This window comes from Hyaena hyaena, unplaced genomic scaffold (genome assembly GCF_003009895.1).
Source record: "Hyaena hyaena isolate Hyena2069 unplaced genomic scaffold, ASM300989v1 scaffold_21, whole genome shotgun sequence".
In the NCBI taxonomy this organism is placed as follows: domain Eukaryota; kingdom Metazoa; phylum Chordata; class Mammalia; order Carnivora; family Hyaenidae; genus Hyaena; species Hyaena hyaena.
In genome coordinates, this window is record NW_024080653.1 from 1,107,048 (window position 1) to 1,121,720 (window position 14,673).

At 52.5% G+C, this 14,673-nt stretch overlaps 1 protein-coding gene and 1 long non-coding RNA gene across 5 annotated transcripts in view; one reads left to right on the forward strand and one right to left on the reverse strand.

Moving 5' to 3' along the window:
• Positions 1–14,673, forward strand: part of UNK (unk zinc finger) — a 33,724-nt gene that overhangs the window by 14,322 nt on the left and 4,729 nt on the right. The window contains exons 1-13 of one of the 4 annotated variants that reach the window (XM_039226612.1): positions 1,352–4,721; positions 5,567–5,776; positions 6,625–6,801; positions 6,933–7,063; positions 7,533–7,668; positions 8,262–8,379; positions 9,337–9,421; positions 10,670–10,812; positions 11,233–11,433; positions 12,026–12,091; positions 12,553–12,727; positions 13,604–13,705; positions 13,852–14,040. In XM_039226612.1, coding sequence (XP_039082543.1) covers positions 4,702–4,721; positions 5,567–5,776; positions 6,625–6,801; positions 6,933–7,063; positions 7,533–7,668; positions 8,262–8,379; positions 9,337–9,421; positions 10,670–10,812; positions 11,233–11,433; positions 12,026–12,091; positions 12,553–12,727; positions 13,604–13,705; positions 13,852–14,040 — 1,753 coding nt within the window. In that variant the 5' untranslated portion in view covers positions 1,352–4,701. Of the gene's footprint in view, positions 1–1,351; positions 4,722–5,566; positions 5,777–6,624; positions 6,802–6,932; positions 7,064–7,532; positions 7,669–8,261; positions 8,380–9,336; positions 9,422–10,669; positions 10,813–11,232; positions 11,434–12,025; positions 12,092–12,552; positions 12,728–13,603; positions 13,706–13,851; positions 14,041–14,673 lie in introns of those variants that run through there. The other 3 variants (XM_039226610.1, XM_039226611.1, XM_039226613.1) reach the window with 3 other exon arrangements.
• On the reverse strand, positions 11,697–14,535 carry LOC120228296. Its single transcript, XR_005527453.1, has 2 exons — positions 14,474–14,535; positions 11,697–11,833 (listed from the first exon to the last, which is right to left on the reverse strand). It is a non-coding gene; the product is annotated as an uncharacterized LOC120228296 (long non-coding RNA).

Genomic DNA, 14,673 nt, shown 5'->3' on the forward strand with positions numbered 1-14,673 from the left:
CAGTTATTATATTTTGAATTTCATCAATAAAAAAATGTGGAAGTTTGTTTTCTTTCTTGTTATGTTAGTGTATAATACTCCCAATTTGGCCTCTTGGCCTTCAGAATCTAAAACCCTTACTGTCTGGTCCTTTACAGAAGAAATTTATTGACCCTGCTCTAGAGTCTGGTGTTGGGAAAGGGAGCAGGTTGTGGCGGTAGGCAGGTAGAGTCAGAGAGACCATGCAACACACTGTTCTAGAAGCAGTGGGGAACTAGATTTAGATTAGAACACCAGCTCCTTTCTCCCCATTGCCTCTAAACTTATATTGTCTTTCACCTCTGATACTTTTCTGTGTATTTAGGTTGTTTATTCTCACACTTTTCCCCTGGAGAGTGAAACACCCAAATTGATAAATCTATTAAGTAAGAAAACTTGGTGTAGGATTTAAAGTTTCGTTGGAAATTGAACTGGTAGCAGTTTAGCACTTGATTTATCACCTCCTTTGGAGTGATATAACTTAACTGAACTTCTTGTTAATTCTTCATGTGCTAACACTTATCAGTGGAGCAAGTGATTAAATTTAGATTTCCAATAGCCTGTTACTTAGAATTTTGGAAAATAAAAATAATCCAGTAATTCTTGAAAGTATTTGATTTTGTTTTTGTTTTTAATGTTTGTTTATATTTGGGAGAGACCGAGCACAGGCTGGGGAGCAGCATAGAGAGGGGGAGACACAGAATCTGAAGCAGGCTCCAGGCTCTGAGCTGTCAGCACAGAGCTTGATGTGGGGCTCAAATTCATGAATCGAGATCATGACCTGAGGCAAAGTCAGACGCTTAACCGAATGAGCCACCCATGTGTCCCAGTATTTGATTTTTTTAAAAAAAGTGGACGCACATATTTGATTTTAAAAGTTTTTAGAGCCTGGATGTCTCAGTTGGTTGAACATCTAACTCTTGATCTCAGCTCAGGTCATGATCTCGGGGTCATGAATTCAAGCCCTGCATTGGGCTCTGTGCTGAGCGTGGAGCCTTCTTAGAAAATAAAAATTGGGATGCCTTGGATGGCTCAGTCAGTTGAGCGTCTGACTTCAGCTCAGTTCATGGTCTCATGGTTTGTGAGTTCAACCCATATCAGGGTTGCTGCTATCAGCATGGAGCCCACTTCAGATCCTCTGCCTTCCTCGCTCTCTGCCCCTCTCCCACTCATGCTCTCTCAAAGATGAATAGACATTAAAAAATAATTAAAAGCAAAAAATTTTTTTAATAAAAGCTTTTAGAGAGAAGAATTGATTGTTGGGTAAAGCAGTTTAACAATATGGTAAATACATTATGATTAAATCTGTAAAACTACTGAGAAAATTTATTACCAAAAGGCTAACAGTTTTATTCATGGGATTAAGGGCAATTTTGCCCGTTTCTCCATTTCCCCAATTTTTTGTAAGTGGGCATGTGACTTTCATAATTTTTTATATTTATAAATAAACCATAACTAGGAAAATTGATGTCCTGAAAAGGAGTGAAAGATAGCTTTTATTTAAACTCAGTTCCCAGTGGGGGAAACGGGAAGGCACTGCTTAGTGAAGGTGAAGCTCTGACCAGTCATGTGTCCCTCCAAGCTTTGTTCATCCCTTCTGCTGGCTGAAGGCATGACTTTCTCTCAGACCTCTTACTTCCCCAAGGCCTGCGTGGTTTCTGGACTCATTCTGTCAGTAGTAGCTCACTGAGGTCTTGCAGTCCGAAACTAGTCTGTTACTGCTTTTACCCTTGAGTGCAGGTCTTCCTGAGAGGTGGGAGTGTGAAGGATTGAGTCTTGTGGGCCTTGTGCCCTCCCCAGAGTTTGGATGGAGGGGAGTGAGTAGTTGGTGTGTTTTCCTTCCTTGGTTAGACCCTAGGACTTCTTGGGCTTCTTGAGAACTGGTTGAATTAAAGAAAGTGTCAACTTAGTTTCTTAGATTTATACTTTCAAACCTTTAAGATGAAGAGATGGACTGGAGCTTAACAGCAACAGTTGTGCATTTCCACTGAAAATGTGTTTCATTTTAATCCATGAAAATAGAAAAGTGATTTCTAAGTGGTTTTCTCCTTGCTTCCTGGGTACTGCATTGCCGGTTGGCACAGGATTAGAGTGGGAGAGGGAGAGTGGGAAGTTCTGCCCAAACGTTCTAGTTCCTAGGTAGCAGATAATACAGTTCCATTACTTTAGCAAAAGGTTAAAATTTTCTCTTCTCTGATTGTAGTTGGTTGAAAGTGGGCTCTCTGCCTTCATAAATTGGTCACTCAGCCCCTTCTCCTGAGGGGCTTTTCTGCAGGAAACTTTGCGCTGTGTGCTGAGTTACAGGTTTCCTGCATGTGGTACTTTTTACAAGGGGATAGGATTAGGCTTTCAGCTCTCAATGCTCTGCTTGCTGGTGGCATCACAAAGCTGCTGCCATTGTTTTGTGGGCTTTCCCTTTCTGTGACTTCATTTCTTGTATTCATTCAGCAAACTACTCCGTTTTCACTTGCTGTCAAGGATTTTATAATCTAGTAGTAGAGAAAAATGTACAGATCATTAATATGCAGTACAGGATAAAGGCTACAAAAATGTCTAGAGAAAATGTTGCCAAAACTTAGCTGGGATAACGGGCAGAAAGGGGAGGATAGGTGGAAGTCAAGGAGGGGGTCATGGAGGTGGTGGCATCAGGTTTCTTACCATTGAATTCAGCCTTGAGAGATTTCTACAGGTAAGGAAGGGGACAGGAACAAAGGCAGGAAAGTTAAAGATCTATTTGCAAGACACCAAGGACTCCAGTTTTAGCAGCTGAAATGGAGAGTAATCAAGGGAAATAACGGCTGGGAAAAAAAATATTGGGCCAGAGGTATAGGGCTTGGAATGTGAGGCTGAATAGTTGGTGTTGATCCAGGGCTGCTGGGGGAAACTGAAGGCTTTTAAAAAAGTGAGAATTAAATTTGGGCTCTCTGAAGAATAATGAGTGCTGTGGACAGGGGAGAGGTACCAAGTCCCTGGCCTGTGACTTAAGGTGAGGTTATTTGTTGCTTCCATATCTGTCCTCTGTGGTATCCCTGGCATCTGTGTGTGACACTGTGGACATGGCTGCCCCAAGCAAGCAGTCTCACCAGGACTCTCTTCTCAAAGAGGACAGACTATGCCCAGGGTCAGGGTTACCACATCTTTAGAGTTCTTCCGCTGGCTGCCTCCCTAGTTTTTCACTAGGCACTGATACGAAGCAGACAGGGGCCACTCAGTGTTGCCAGATTAAGCAAATAAAAATACGGGATGTTAGTTAGATTGGAATTTCAGATAATGGATACATTTTTAGTATAACTGTGCCCTGTGAAATATTTGGTTTCTCTGAAATTGCAATTTAAGTGGGTGTCTTGTTTAATCTGACACTCCTAACCACCTTCATTCTTCTCTGCTCCTGGCCCTGCATTCTGCTTCCTCTTCTCCCATTTTCCATCTGTTACCTCCTGAGTTAGTCTCCTAGTGGGTCCAGAGTCAGATAGAGTATGTGCTGTCCAGGAGGAGATCAGTCTAGTCGTTTGGAGGATGGGTGTCCCAACTCAGTGCCAGGGTTTGGGACATGTGTGCAGCATGAGGTACAGCTTTCTGTCTAACCAGGCAGGAAGAAAGACCTTGTGTTCCAATGTCAGAAGGGACAGGAGAATATCAGGCCCTCCGGAGACTTCCAGGTTTCTGCTTGGTGTCTCAGAATGTACCCGGGGCCCAGAGATGATGTGCCTGCAGTTTGGCTCCTCCCACACCTTCTCCTCCTCTCCCTTTCCAGTTGTCCCAGCTACTCACATGCCACAAACATGCATGGAGCTCCTGGACCCAGACATACTCTTTCTGAGCTCATACTAAGCCCTTTGCCTACAACACCCTGCCCACATTCTTTATCCATCAGCACCTCCCCATTTCCCTTCCTCTGTCCCAGCCTGGACCCCGTGCTCTGGGCCAGCAAAGAACCCTCAGCAAACCTCCCTCATAACCTTCTCCACACTTGATTGATTCTGCCTGTTACTTGTATGTCTCTCCATGAGAGTATGGGCTGACCAGGACCTGGGTCTTCACTAGTGTCTCCACTGCCTACCAGTATGCCTGTACCCAGTGGATGCTCATTAGATACGTGCCAAACGAACAGCAGACTCTTTTCAGAATGTTTACTGTCCCTTAAGCCCTTGTTTATGTCCCTCAGAGAGTACCCAATTCCAGCCTCCCCTGACCCAGTATATACACCTGGACATTTCACACCTCAAGGCTGACTGGGTTTTTTAGCACATTTTATTAGCATTAAAGTAAACCCAGCAGGAAAATCTCAGCCCTCAACCTGCCTGTCCCTACACCTTCCATATGCCCAGACCAGCAAGGCCTCAGGTGTCCTGGCATGAGCCAAAGACACAGCCGCAGCCTCTCCCCTTTGTCCCTGCCTTCTAGCCCTTCTAGCTTCTGGTGCTGCTCCAGGCCTGGACAGTTGCTTCAGGTCAGGTGGTGGTTCCCTCCATGCCCTCTTTTGCACACAATCTTCTATACCTTCTGGAACCATCTCCTCACTGGCATCAAATGCCCCTTATCAAGTCATTTATTGCCTGCATTGTTAGGGCTTGAGGGAATGAGTAAAGAGAACCACATTGTCTGCCTCCGGCGCGTTCCCCCGCTCCCCCAAGCCTAAGAAACCCTTCACCTGGATACGTAGAGTGAGCAAAGCACAGATGGATGGCATGTTCTGTAAGGGGGTAAGTGGGTCTGGGGCCCTCCACTGGGTGGTGCATGGGACAGTGATGTGTTGGGGTGTCTTGGCCACTACATGAAAAGCAGAGGAGAGGGACAAAGGTCAGGAGGAGGTCCAAAGGACAGTGTCCCGAAATCCCCAGGTTAGGATGTAAACAGCACTAGCTGCTGCAGGTACTCAATTATGAGCGTATGGGGGGCAGGCAAGGCTGACAGGGGCGGGGGGGTCTCTTCAGATGCTTCTGTAAAAAGGAGCTTCTTCCCAGACACCCGTATGGTGCTAGGAAGGGTCTCTGAGGGAAAGTAGGCAGGCAGGACAGGAATTTCCTGATTCAGTAGGTTAGAGGGAAGCCTCTGTGACTTGGGCTTTCAGCTGCAAAGCATCACCCTCTCCAGACCCCAGCCTGGAGCCCCAGCACCGCTCCTGGGACAGGTGAGACCTCCAGGGGTTGGCAGGCAGGCCTGGGCACAGCAGACCCTGCAGGAAGTTTGGGAGAGGCTCCTCATGTTCTTGTTTCAGCCCTTTGCCTGTGATCAGTGGTTCGGTCTGGGAAACCTCAGAGAACTAAGCTGTCGATTCAGCCCTCTGCTGGCGACCACGGCAGATGGCTGACCGCTGAGGGCCCTTGTGGTCTGTGATTCCTGCTCTTCAGGCTGCCTTGGGACCTGGGTTCTGGATGGGATCTGGACACTAAGGTCCATCCTTAGCTCTGGGCCTCTGCTGGTGTCCTAACGGAATTAGCACCCCCGAGTAGGGCCCTCAGAGGACTTGGTGGCTAACTGATTGCTGGGAAGCAGGGGGCTTAAGTCTCTGCTCCTGGCCCGCCCTGCGTGGGGGCTCTCCCTGCAGGTACCTGAAGGAGTTCCGCACGGAGCAGTGTCCACTCTTTGTGCAACACAAATGCACTCAGCACCGGCCCTACACCTGCTTCCATTGGCACTTCGTGAACCAGCGACGTCGCCGGTCCATCCGCCGTCGGGACGGCACCTTCAACTACAGCCCCGACGTCTACTGCACCAAGTACGACGAGGCTACGGGCCTCTGCCCGGAGGGCGACGAGTAAGTGCCCTCCGCCTCCCCAGCCTGCCCTCAGAGGAGTCTCACATTTCCTGGGTCAGATACCCTCAGAATAGGCCAGGCAAGTCTGAGAAGCCAGCCATTGGGCAGCTTCTGGGGAGACGGCTGCATCCTGGCGCACCTTCCTGTGGCCTGGACCTGGGCTCAGACCCTGCCGTCCTCTGGGGGAGGCCCCTTCTTCTTTACCTGCTTTTTGGAAACCCTATACAGACTTTTCTTCTGCCAAGCAGAAGTGTAGAAAAGGCAGACCTGAGGACATCACTGAGAGGGAACGCTTGTTCATCCTGCTTGTTTGAACCTTGCAGAGGCAGTAACGGGAAGCACTGTTGGGGGTCTGGGTACAAATCACTGAACCGCCCCTGCACGTCTTCTCCCAGAGGTTCAAGTCTTGTTCCCCCTCTCAGGCCCCAGTCTAATATAGCACTGGGGCAGGAGAGGGTGTGCGCGTGCTGTGAGCAGGCCGTTTCTCTGTGGACCTCTGCGGATCCAGCCAGCACTTGCTGTCCCCCAGGAGTGTGCCCCTCTCTGGAGCTTCATGCAAGTCAGCTCAGGGCCCTGACCGAGGAGCCTTTGAGAGGATGGGCTGAGCAGGCTGAAGTGGGAATTCTGGGCCCTGAGGGCTACAGCGCCTGCCAGATGGTGGGACGGTGGCTCTGTTATGTTAGCAGAGCTCCTTGCTGCTGGCCTCCTCGACCCACTCTCCATGCGCCACCTGGGTCCTGGGGAGAGCCTGCGACAGGGAGGGTAGGGAAGGGTGAGGCCTGACTTCCCAGGCCATAGGGGCAAAGGTGAGTGAGCCTCCCCCCCCCCCGAACCCCCCGATGTTTCAGGTGCCCATTCCTGCACAGGACCACAGGGGACACTGAGCGCAGGTACCACCTGCGCTACTACAAAACTGGAATCTGTATCCACGAGACAGACTCAAAAGGCAACTGCACCAAAAACGGCCTGCACTGCGCTTTCGCCCACGGGCCCCATGACCTCCGCTCCCCTGTCTACGACATCAGGTGGGCTGGATGCCATGCTGGGCTGATAGCTGGGGGCCTGGCTGCTGACCCGGTGAGTCCCACGAATGGAGTGCAGGGCTGGCACTCTGCTTCTCCCCTCATGCCTCGTCCCTGCTCTCCTTTCCTCCCAGAGAGCTCCAGGCCATGGAGGCCTTGCAGAACGGCCAGACCACAGTAGAGGGCAGCATAGAGGGCCAGACTGCTGGGGCTGCGAGCCATGCCATGATAGAAAAAATCCTCAGTGAGGAGCCTCGGTGGCAAGGTAAAGGTGGTCCCACAAGTGGCCATGCCTCCTCCTGCCAGATGTCTGTCCTCTCTCTTCTCTTGCCCATAGTTGCCCTAAGGATTTGGCCCACCACCGCCCTTTCATCCCATCTTCTATCCAGCCACAGTCCGGTCATTTGGGGGCACTTCTGGGGAGTTTCCCCAGATATACCTTGTCTATTCCCATCACTCCAGGCGCTCCCCGAATTCTTCAGGGGACTTTCCTATGTACGTACTTAGGAATATTTACATACACATATACATGTGTTCTTGACCCTCCTGAGATTGCCCTTTTTTACCCTGTGAGCTGTATCTCCAGTAGGGGATGGTTCTTACCTCTCTCCTGGGTCTCAGTCTTGGCGTTGGCACATGAGGAGGTGGCCTGAGCTCCTGGACCCCTTCCCACGTGGCTGCTTCTTCCCCTTCTGCCACATCTGCCTGACCCCTGCCTCTGGCTCCCTGTGTAGAAACTGCCTATGTGCTGGGGAACTATAAGACGGAGCCGTGCAAGAAGCCCCCGCGGTTGTGCCGCCAGGGTTATGCCTGTCCCTACTACCACAACAGCAAGGACCGGCGGCGGAGCCCCCGGAAACACAAATACAGGTCCTTTGGCCCAAGCAGGCCAGCCATGGGAGGGAGGGGTGGCAGGGAAGGGATCATGGCGGGGGCTGCTTCCAGTATGTTCCCGGTGAGGCAGGGAGGCCAGCCCTAGGGATTACAGGATTGAAGGGCCCAGGTACAAGGGGAGGGAATAGTCAGGACAACTGAATGATGGGGAGTCTGCTGGGATCCTCTTCTGCCATGAAATGAGGTTCTTGGATCAGACGATCTCTAAGGCTCCTCCAGTTCTGATTCTGAGGGGTGACTGCTGGGGCTAAGCTATGGTCTGGAAAGTATGGTTCTGGCTATAGCCTGGCTCTCCTGGGGCTGCAGAGTACTTGGTACGAGGACCCGGCAGAAGGGGACCAAACAGTGTTATTTTTGCTGATACAGCCATACTCCTCCAGAGAAGCAGAGCCTGGCTTCTGGCCCCAGGAAAGTTCTCACTCTGTAGCTCCTCTTTTGTCTTTGTGAGCCTAGCCCTGTGAAGCAGGGAGACCAGAGAGGAGCCTTTAACAGGCCTCTAGTTGGCATTCCCCAGATCCCAGTGTCTCCCTCTCTCACATCCCTCTGACCCCACCATCTCATTGGACCAGGTCATCTCCATGTCCAAACGTGAAACACGGGGATGAGTGGGGAGACCCCGGCAAGTGTGACAATGGAGATGCCTGCCAGTACTGCCACACCCGCACGGAGCAGCAGTTCCACCCGGAGGTATGCCTTGGAGTAGGGGCCAGGCCCTTTGATGGCTGTGGGTGGCTTAACATACCCTCTTTGGGAAACCAGGAAAAAGGAAAAGAGGGTCTGGGCAGATGTGGGTGGAACTCACACTGATACCATCCAGGCCTCCCTAGGCAGTGCTTGAGGAGCCCTGTACCTTAACTGGGTAACTTGCCTTGTCTTGAGCCCACAGTCACCGAGCAGCCCCCTTGCTCCCAATTTTGTTTCTTCCTCTCACCCCGTGGCCTCCTGACAAGGAGGGCATGGACTGGGCTTAGTTACCTGGCCATTCTGGACTTGGTATCACTCATGGTGTTTAGAATCCAATGACATCAATTTTAATAAGAAAGCCCCTTCCAGCTGTTTTGTTTGAGATCAGAGCTTACAGTACCAGCAACCCAGCTCACTGGCCCCATGGTGTAGCCTTGGGCCACATCGGTGTGCCAGGATCTGGTATAGGGTACATAGAGGCACATGCTGTCCCTGCCTATGGGTTCATGGAGGCTGGAACATCCGGAGATAGACCTATGGACAGAGGCCACCTTGTATGGGTTGCAGACAGCCAGGTGGAAAGTTAAACGTAGATCCTAACCCAGGGTGGTTGAGGGATGCTGCCTCTGATCTTGGCTCCCTTAATGCCCAGAGAGACATTCACAGGTCACAGCCCTGGCCAAGACCCTGAGTGGAGAAGCAGCATGAAGATCCCTTTGTGAGGGCCAAAGCAGGGCTGGTTGAACCTGTGACCCAAGAAGCGGGGGGTGTCCTTAGCATGGGGATGGTCATACCTGCTTCAGGAGTTTAAATAAGAACTCAGTAGGGAGAGAGTTAGGGAAGTGGCATGGATTGGGGCCGAGAAAGGAGATTACGAAGCTAACCCTCCCATCTTGAAGGCACCCATGCCTGCCTGTCCCTCTCTGCCTCAGCCTGATGTGCCTCTGCTCTGCCCTCCAGATCTATAAATCCACCAAGTGCAACGACATGCAGCAGTCGGGCAGCTGTCCCCGAGGACCTTTCTGCGCCTTTGCCCACGTAGAACGTATGCTGTTCCCTTTCCTCTCTCTACCCTCTCCTCCCCTCACCCTCTCCTCAGGCTCAGTCAGAGGAGTGGCCTCTCATTTGCCAGCCAGCAACGGGCTCTGTCCTCACTGGAGGTTCAGTACCCCCCCACGCACATACCCTTTAAGGAACTGGCCTTAAAGCCCTGGAGTTTCCAAGGTCGTGAGACAGAGCAGGACCAGGCCCCTGGTCAGGCACTCACAGTCACAGGCAGGATGAGGCACCCTTCCAGAGCCAACTAGGAAGATCTCAGCAGCCACCCCATGCCCCTTCCATGGCAGATGTCCCTAACTGAACATGGCACTCTGTCCTGCTGAGAGCAGGGCTGTCCAATCAAAATATAATGCAGCCCTTCTTGTGTCATCTTAGATCTTCTAGTAACTATATTTTTTTTAAAAAAGGCAAAAGAAATAGGTTAAATTAATTTTAACATCCTTTTACTTAACCCAATATAAAATATCATTTCAAAAAAAATTAGTGTAAAACATCAAGGTATTTTACTTTTTGTGTGTGTGTCCAAACTAAGTCTTTGAAATCTATTGTGTAATTGAGAACTGCAGCACATTTCAGTTCAGACCAGCCCTGTCATGAGTGCTGGCTAGCCGCCTGTGGCTCACAGCTACTGGACAGCCAGGCTCTCGGCCCTCACATCGTGCTCTCGACCACCACCACCCGTCTTAGAGATGGGGCTCAAGTCGAAACCCTTGTCAACTAGAATCCACTGCTCCGGTTGTCCTTACCAGAGTCTTCTCAGGCTCAGGGCTTATCTCTGGAATTAGAGTCAAAAATAAGCGGAGGGCCCTAGGAAGGGGAGTGTTCGTGGCACACAGGTCGTCACTAGCCATGGGCAACTGGGACCACCAACTGAGGCCACACAGAGAAGTAATTAGTGGCTCAGGCTTTGGAGTAGTACAGGTCAAGGTACAAATCCCAACTCTTCTGTTTCCTAGCTCTGTCACCTAGGGAGATTAACTTCTCTGAGCCTCAGTTTCTGTATCTGTGAAATGGAGACCCTGATCTTATTTGTATCTTCTAGTCATTGTGAAGATTCACAGTTAATGCTGTGGCACAAAGTAAGCACACAGTACATAACTGATAGAAATAAGGGAGGAGCCTTATTTACATACAGGGGGTGCCTGGTCTCCTTTGGAAAAGACCCCGATGTGTGTGGTTTGGAGGTACAGAGTAGGCAAGGAGCCTGCCTACAGCCTGACCCTGTCTCTTGCAGAGCCACCCCTCAGTGACGACCTGCAACCTTCCTCAACTGTGTCCAGCCCCACTCAGCCAGGTCCTGTCTTGTACATGCCATCTGCTGCCGGAGACTCGGTGCCCGTGAGCCCCTCCAGCCCGCATGCCCCTGACCTCAGCGCTGTACGTGCCTATCCAGGGAGCGGGTGGGCACCATGCCTAGCCAGGAGTCAACACCTGCCTCTAATGCTCCCAGTGCCCTCTCAGCCTGTGCTTGGAGGAGGGGGCCCTGGTATTTTGCCTCAGGCCAAGGAGCTCTGCCCTTTCTGCCCCACAGTCTTTCTGTCAAAATCTCCTGGTGGGGGCCCCCAGAGCCTGTGCTGGTCAGCCTGGAGAGAGTGGGTAGAAGGGACAGAAGCCTTTGGTCACAGTCCCCCCATAACTTCCTCATGAAAACTGCCCTGCGTGGTAGTGCTGCCCACTGGCAGATGCAAGTAGAGCCAAGCCCCTTGCTGAAGACGCTCCCTCTGTGGAGGGGACGGAGGATGGGCCATGGCCTAGCCCACATTTTGCCCACCAAGCTACTCCCTCTCTTCTCTGCAGCTCCTCTGTAGAAACAGCAGCCTAGGCAGCCCATCTAACCTCTGTGGCTCCCCCCCGGGCTCCATCAGGAAGCCCCCGAGCCTGGAAGGCATTGTCTTCCCTGGGGAGTCTGGCCTTGCCCCTGGCAGCTATAAGAAGGCTCCTGGCTTTGAGAGGGAAGACCAGGTGGGAGCCGAGTACCTGAAAAATTTCAAATGCCAGGTAAGGGATGCAAGGGGAAGTCCAGTGAGGTTAGCCTTCTCCTGCAGGGGCAGGAGAAGCCCTGGAGGGCTGTCCTGGCCTGGCTGTGGGGAACATGACTAGGAGCTGGGACACCCTTGTCCTCAGCCTCTTCGACACTGAGCAGAGTGAGGGAGCCCATCCCATTTTACAGATGAAAACAGGAAAGTTAGCATGGCCAGGCACTTAGCCTCTCACAGAGCCAGTTAACAGAGGAGCAGGGACTCCACCCTTGGTCTTCTGACCCCACATCTGGTCTTTTCCCTGCCTTATGGTGCGTTGATAGAGTGGCAGGGCCTTGGGGAACAGGAAAGAGTGTCCCTAACTGGACTTCTCTGTGGCGTGGAGTCACCAGGGAGGAGGGGAACAGCTCCCCTGGTTCCTAGAGTAGGGAACAGAGTAGGGGTGGGGAGGGAGAGCAGGGTACGTGTGAGAGAGAGAGAGAAAGGGGGACTGGGTGACAGGTACCTGCAGCCTCAGTGGGCCGTGGCAGGTTGATGCTTGGGAAGACTCCTGTACTCGGGCCCTTCCTAGCACCACATGCATCCCATGCTCCCCGACTTTTCTTTCTCAGGCCAAGTTAAAACCCCACTCACTAGAGCCCAGAAGCCAAGAGCAGCCTCTACTTCAGCCCAAACAGGTATATGGCTCTCAGCCCCCTTCCTCCCCTTCTGGTACTCCTGCTGTTGACGGGACAGGCCCAGAACCCCAGGCCTCTGGGAGGGGGGGGCCACTGCTTTCCCCATAACTTGAGAGCAGGACTAAGGTGGGGTCCCAGCCCCAAATCTAGAGAGGTGAGGGTCAGGCCCCGCAACCCCTTAACCTCCTGGACTCACTCATCAGCTGGTCAAAAAACAGTTCTTGAGCATCTGTACTCTGTCAGGCGCTGGACTCGCTTCTCCTTTCCCTGACTGTAGGACTCTAGCCTGTAAGCCACAGCTGTCCAACTCCAGCCTTGTGGCAAGGTTGTTGAGTGGCTAGGGTCCCATCTGAGCTTGGGGGCAACTGGACGAGCCCTGGGTCGCACCATTTCCTTCCCGGGCTTGGTCATGACTCCCATGAGCGGGCGTCCCATTGTCTCTCCTCACTCTCTCTTTGCAGGACATGCTGGGCATCCTTCCTGTGGGCAGCCCCCTGACCTCAAGCATCTCTTCTAGTATCACCTCCAGCCTGGCAGCTACGCCCCCTAGCCCCGCTGGCACCAGCAGCGTCCCTGGCATGAACGCAAATGCCCTGCCTTTCTATCCCACCAGTGACACGGTAGAATCAGTCATAGGTAATTAGGCCATTTCTGTTACCAAGATCAGGACTGGGTCTGCGGTCAGAGAAACTAGCTCTCTGGAGTGAGATTCAAACCAGTGTGCTTGTCACTGTAGCCATTAGCCTTGGGAGAGTCGGAAGGTGGGCACCCTGAGCCCTTTGACCTAAAGGGAAAATGAGCCCAGGAGGTAGGGCCAGGACTAGCCCTTATAGCAAATTAGCTATTGCTCTGTCGTGCAAATTACAAAGTGCTGCCTCTTCTCTTGGACAGAGGCAGCCTAATTCCATGACATAGATCACTTGGCCCTCATTCCCTCACTAGGTATCTGTGTGGCAGACAACCGCCCTTCTCTGTCAGCAGCCCTTTATTCGTGTCACTTTGTGGCAGGTCGTATTTCAGACACCGGGATGTCAAGAGTTGCAGACAGGATGTTCCTGCTCTCGAGGAGGAGGGACATTGCTCCCAGCCTCCCAGTCTAGTTCAGCAGAGGGCAGTGGGTATATGTCAAGCATCTACCATGCATTAGCCACTGAGGGCCCAGTGATGTTTCCCCCACCCTGAGAACTCAGGAATGAGACATACAAGCTGTAACATCAGGAGACGAGACCTCTGTCAGAGGCAGGGACCCTGCGCTGGGCCCCACGAGGTATCAGAGAAGGCTTTGGGAGAGAGAGCCATTCGAACCAGACGTGGCGTGGCAGACAACACAGGGCGTCCATGTTGGCAGAGGAGCAGCCCGACAGGCAGAGGCTTGAGAGCCTGGGTCTAGTGGGACTGAGTGTGAAGAGGAGGCAGTAGAGGGAGGTGGGTCTTGGAGACGAGTCCCAGAACCTTGGGTTCACGTGGCCCCCCGGGAGGCAGGGAGGCTCACTTACTGATCTCTTTCCCCAGAGTCTGCCCTGGATGACCTGGACCTGAATGAGTTTGGGGTGGCTGCCCTAGAGAAGACTTTCGATAACAGCACGGTGCCCCACGCAGGCAGCATCACAATTGGTACTGGGCAGTGGGTGGGCAGCGCGTGAGGGAGGGCTCTTAGGGGTCCAGCCTGGCCCAGGGTGGGCACACAAGCTGTCCCCGGCTTACGTGGCTCTGTGTGGCTTGCCCTGCCCTCACTGGGCCCTCTGGGGCCTCTCTTCCAGGCGGCAGTCTGCTGCAGAGCTCTGCGCCCGTGAACATCCCTGGCTCCTTGGGCAGTTCTGCTTCCTTCCACTCAGCATCCCCGTCCCCTCCTGTCAGCCTCTCCTCGCATTTCCTGCAGCAGCCCCAGGGTCACTTGAGCCAGTCAGAAAACACATTTTTGGGGACCTCAGCATCACATGGATCTTTGGGTAAGAGGGGGTATGTCTCTCCGGGGCAGCAGGGTCTGGGCTTTTGGAAAGTGCTTTTGGCCACTTTGTCCACAGCCAGAGGCAGTGCAGAAGTGGTGGTTGGAGCGGGGACTCTGAGCTCAGAGGTGGGTCAAGTCCGTGTCCCATGATTCCCTTCTCTGGGTACACCTGGACAAGTTTCCTATGCTTTAACGTTTGTATAAATAATGGCAGCAACCTCCTTATACAGAGGGTGCAAGGCTTAAACGAAATTATGTGAGTGAAGTGCCGGGCCCAGGGGCCGGTGTGCCACGAGACGCGGTGACCTCAGTCTCCCGGGCCTGGGTCTGCTGATCACGCCAGGGCGTTCTACACAGTCACCCAGAGCTCTGGGAGGCTGGCTCATGACAGCCAGCTTCCCAAGACACAAAGGGAGAATTGTGCACAGGCTTACCCCAGGCTTAAGGTGGCCTTCCTGGAAGCAGAGGCACCAGACAGACCCAGCTGTGACCCTAAAGGCTGTTTGCTGAACCTGAGAATTAGAATGGTATGGACTGGGGGTTCTAGAATGCACATCACATCACAGTGGCTAGAAGTGGGGCCTGGCAAGCTGCAGGCTCCACCACCCCGGGCAGGGTACCCTCTTGTGGGCGG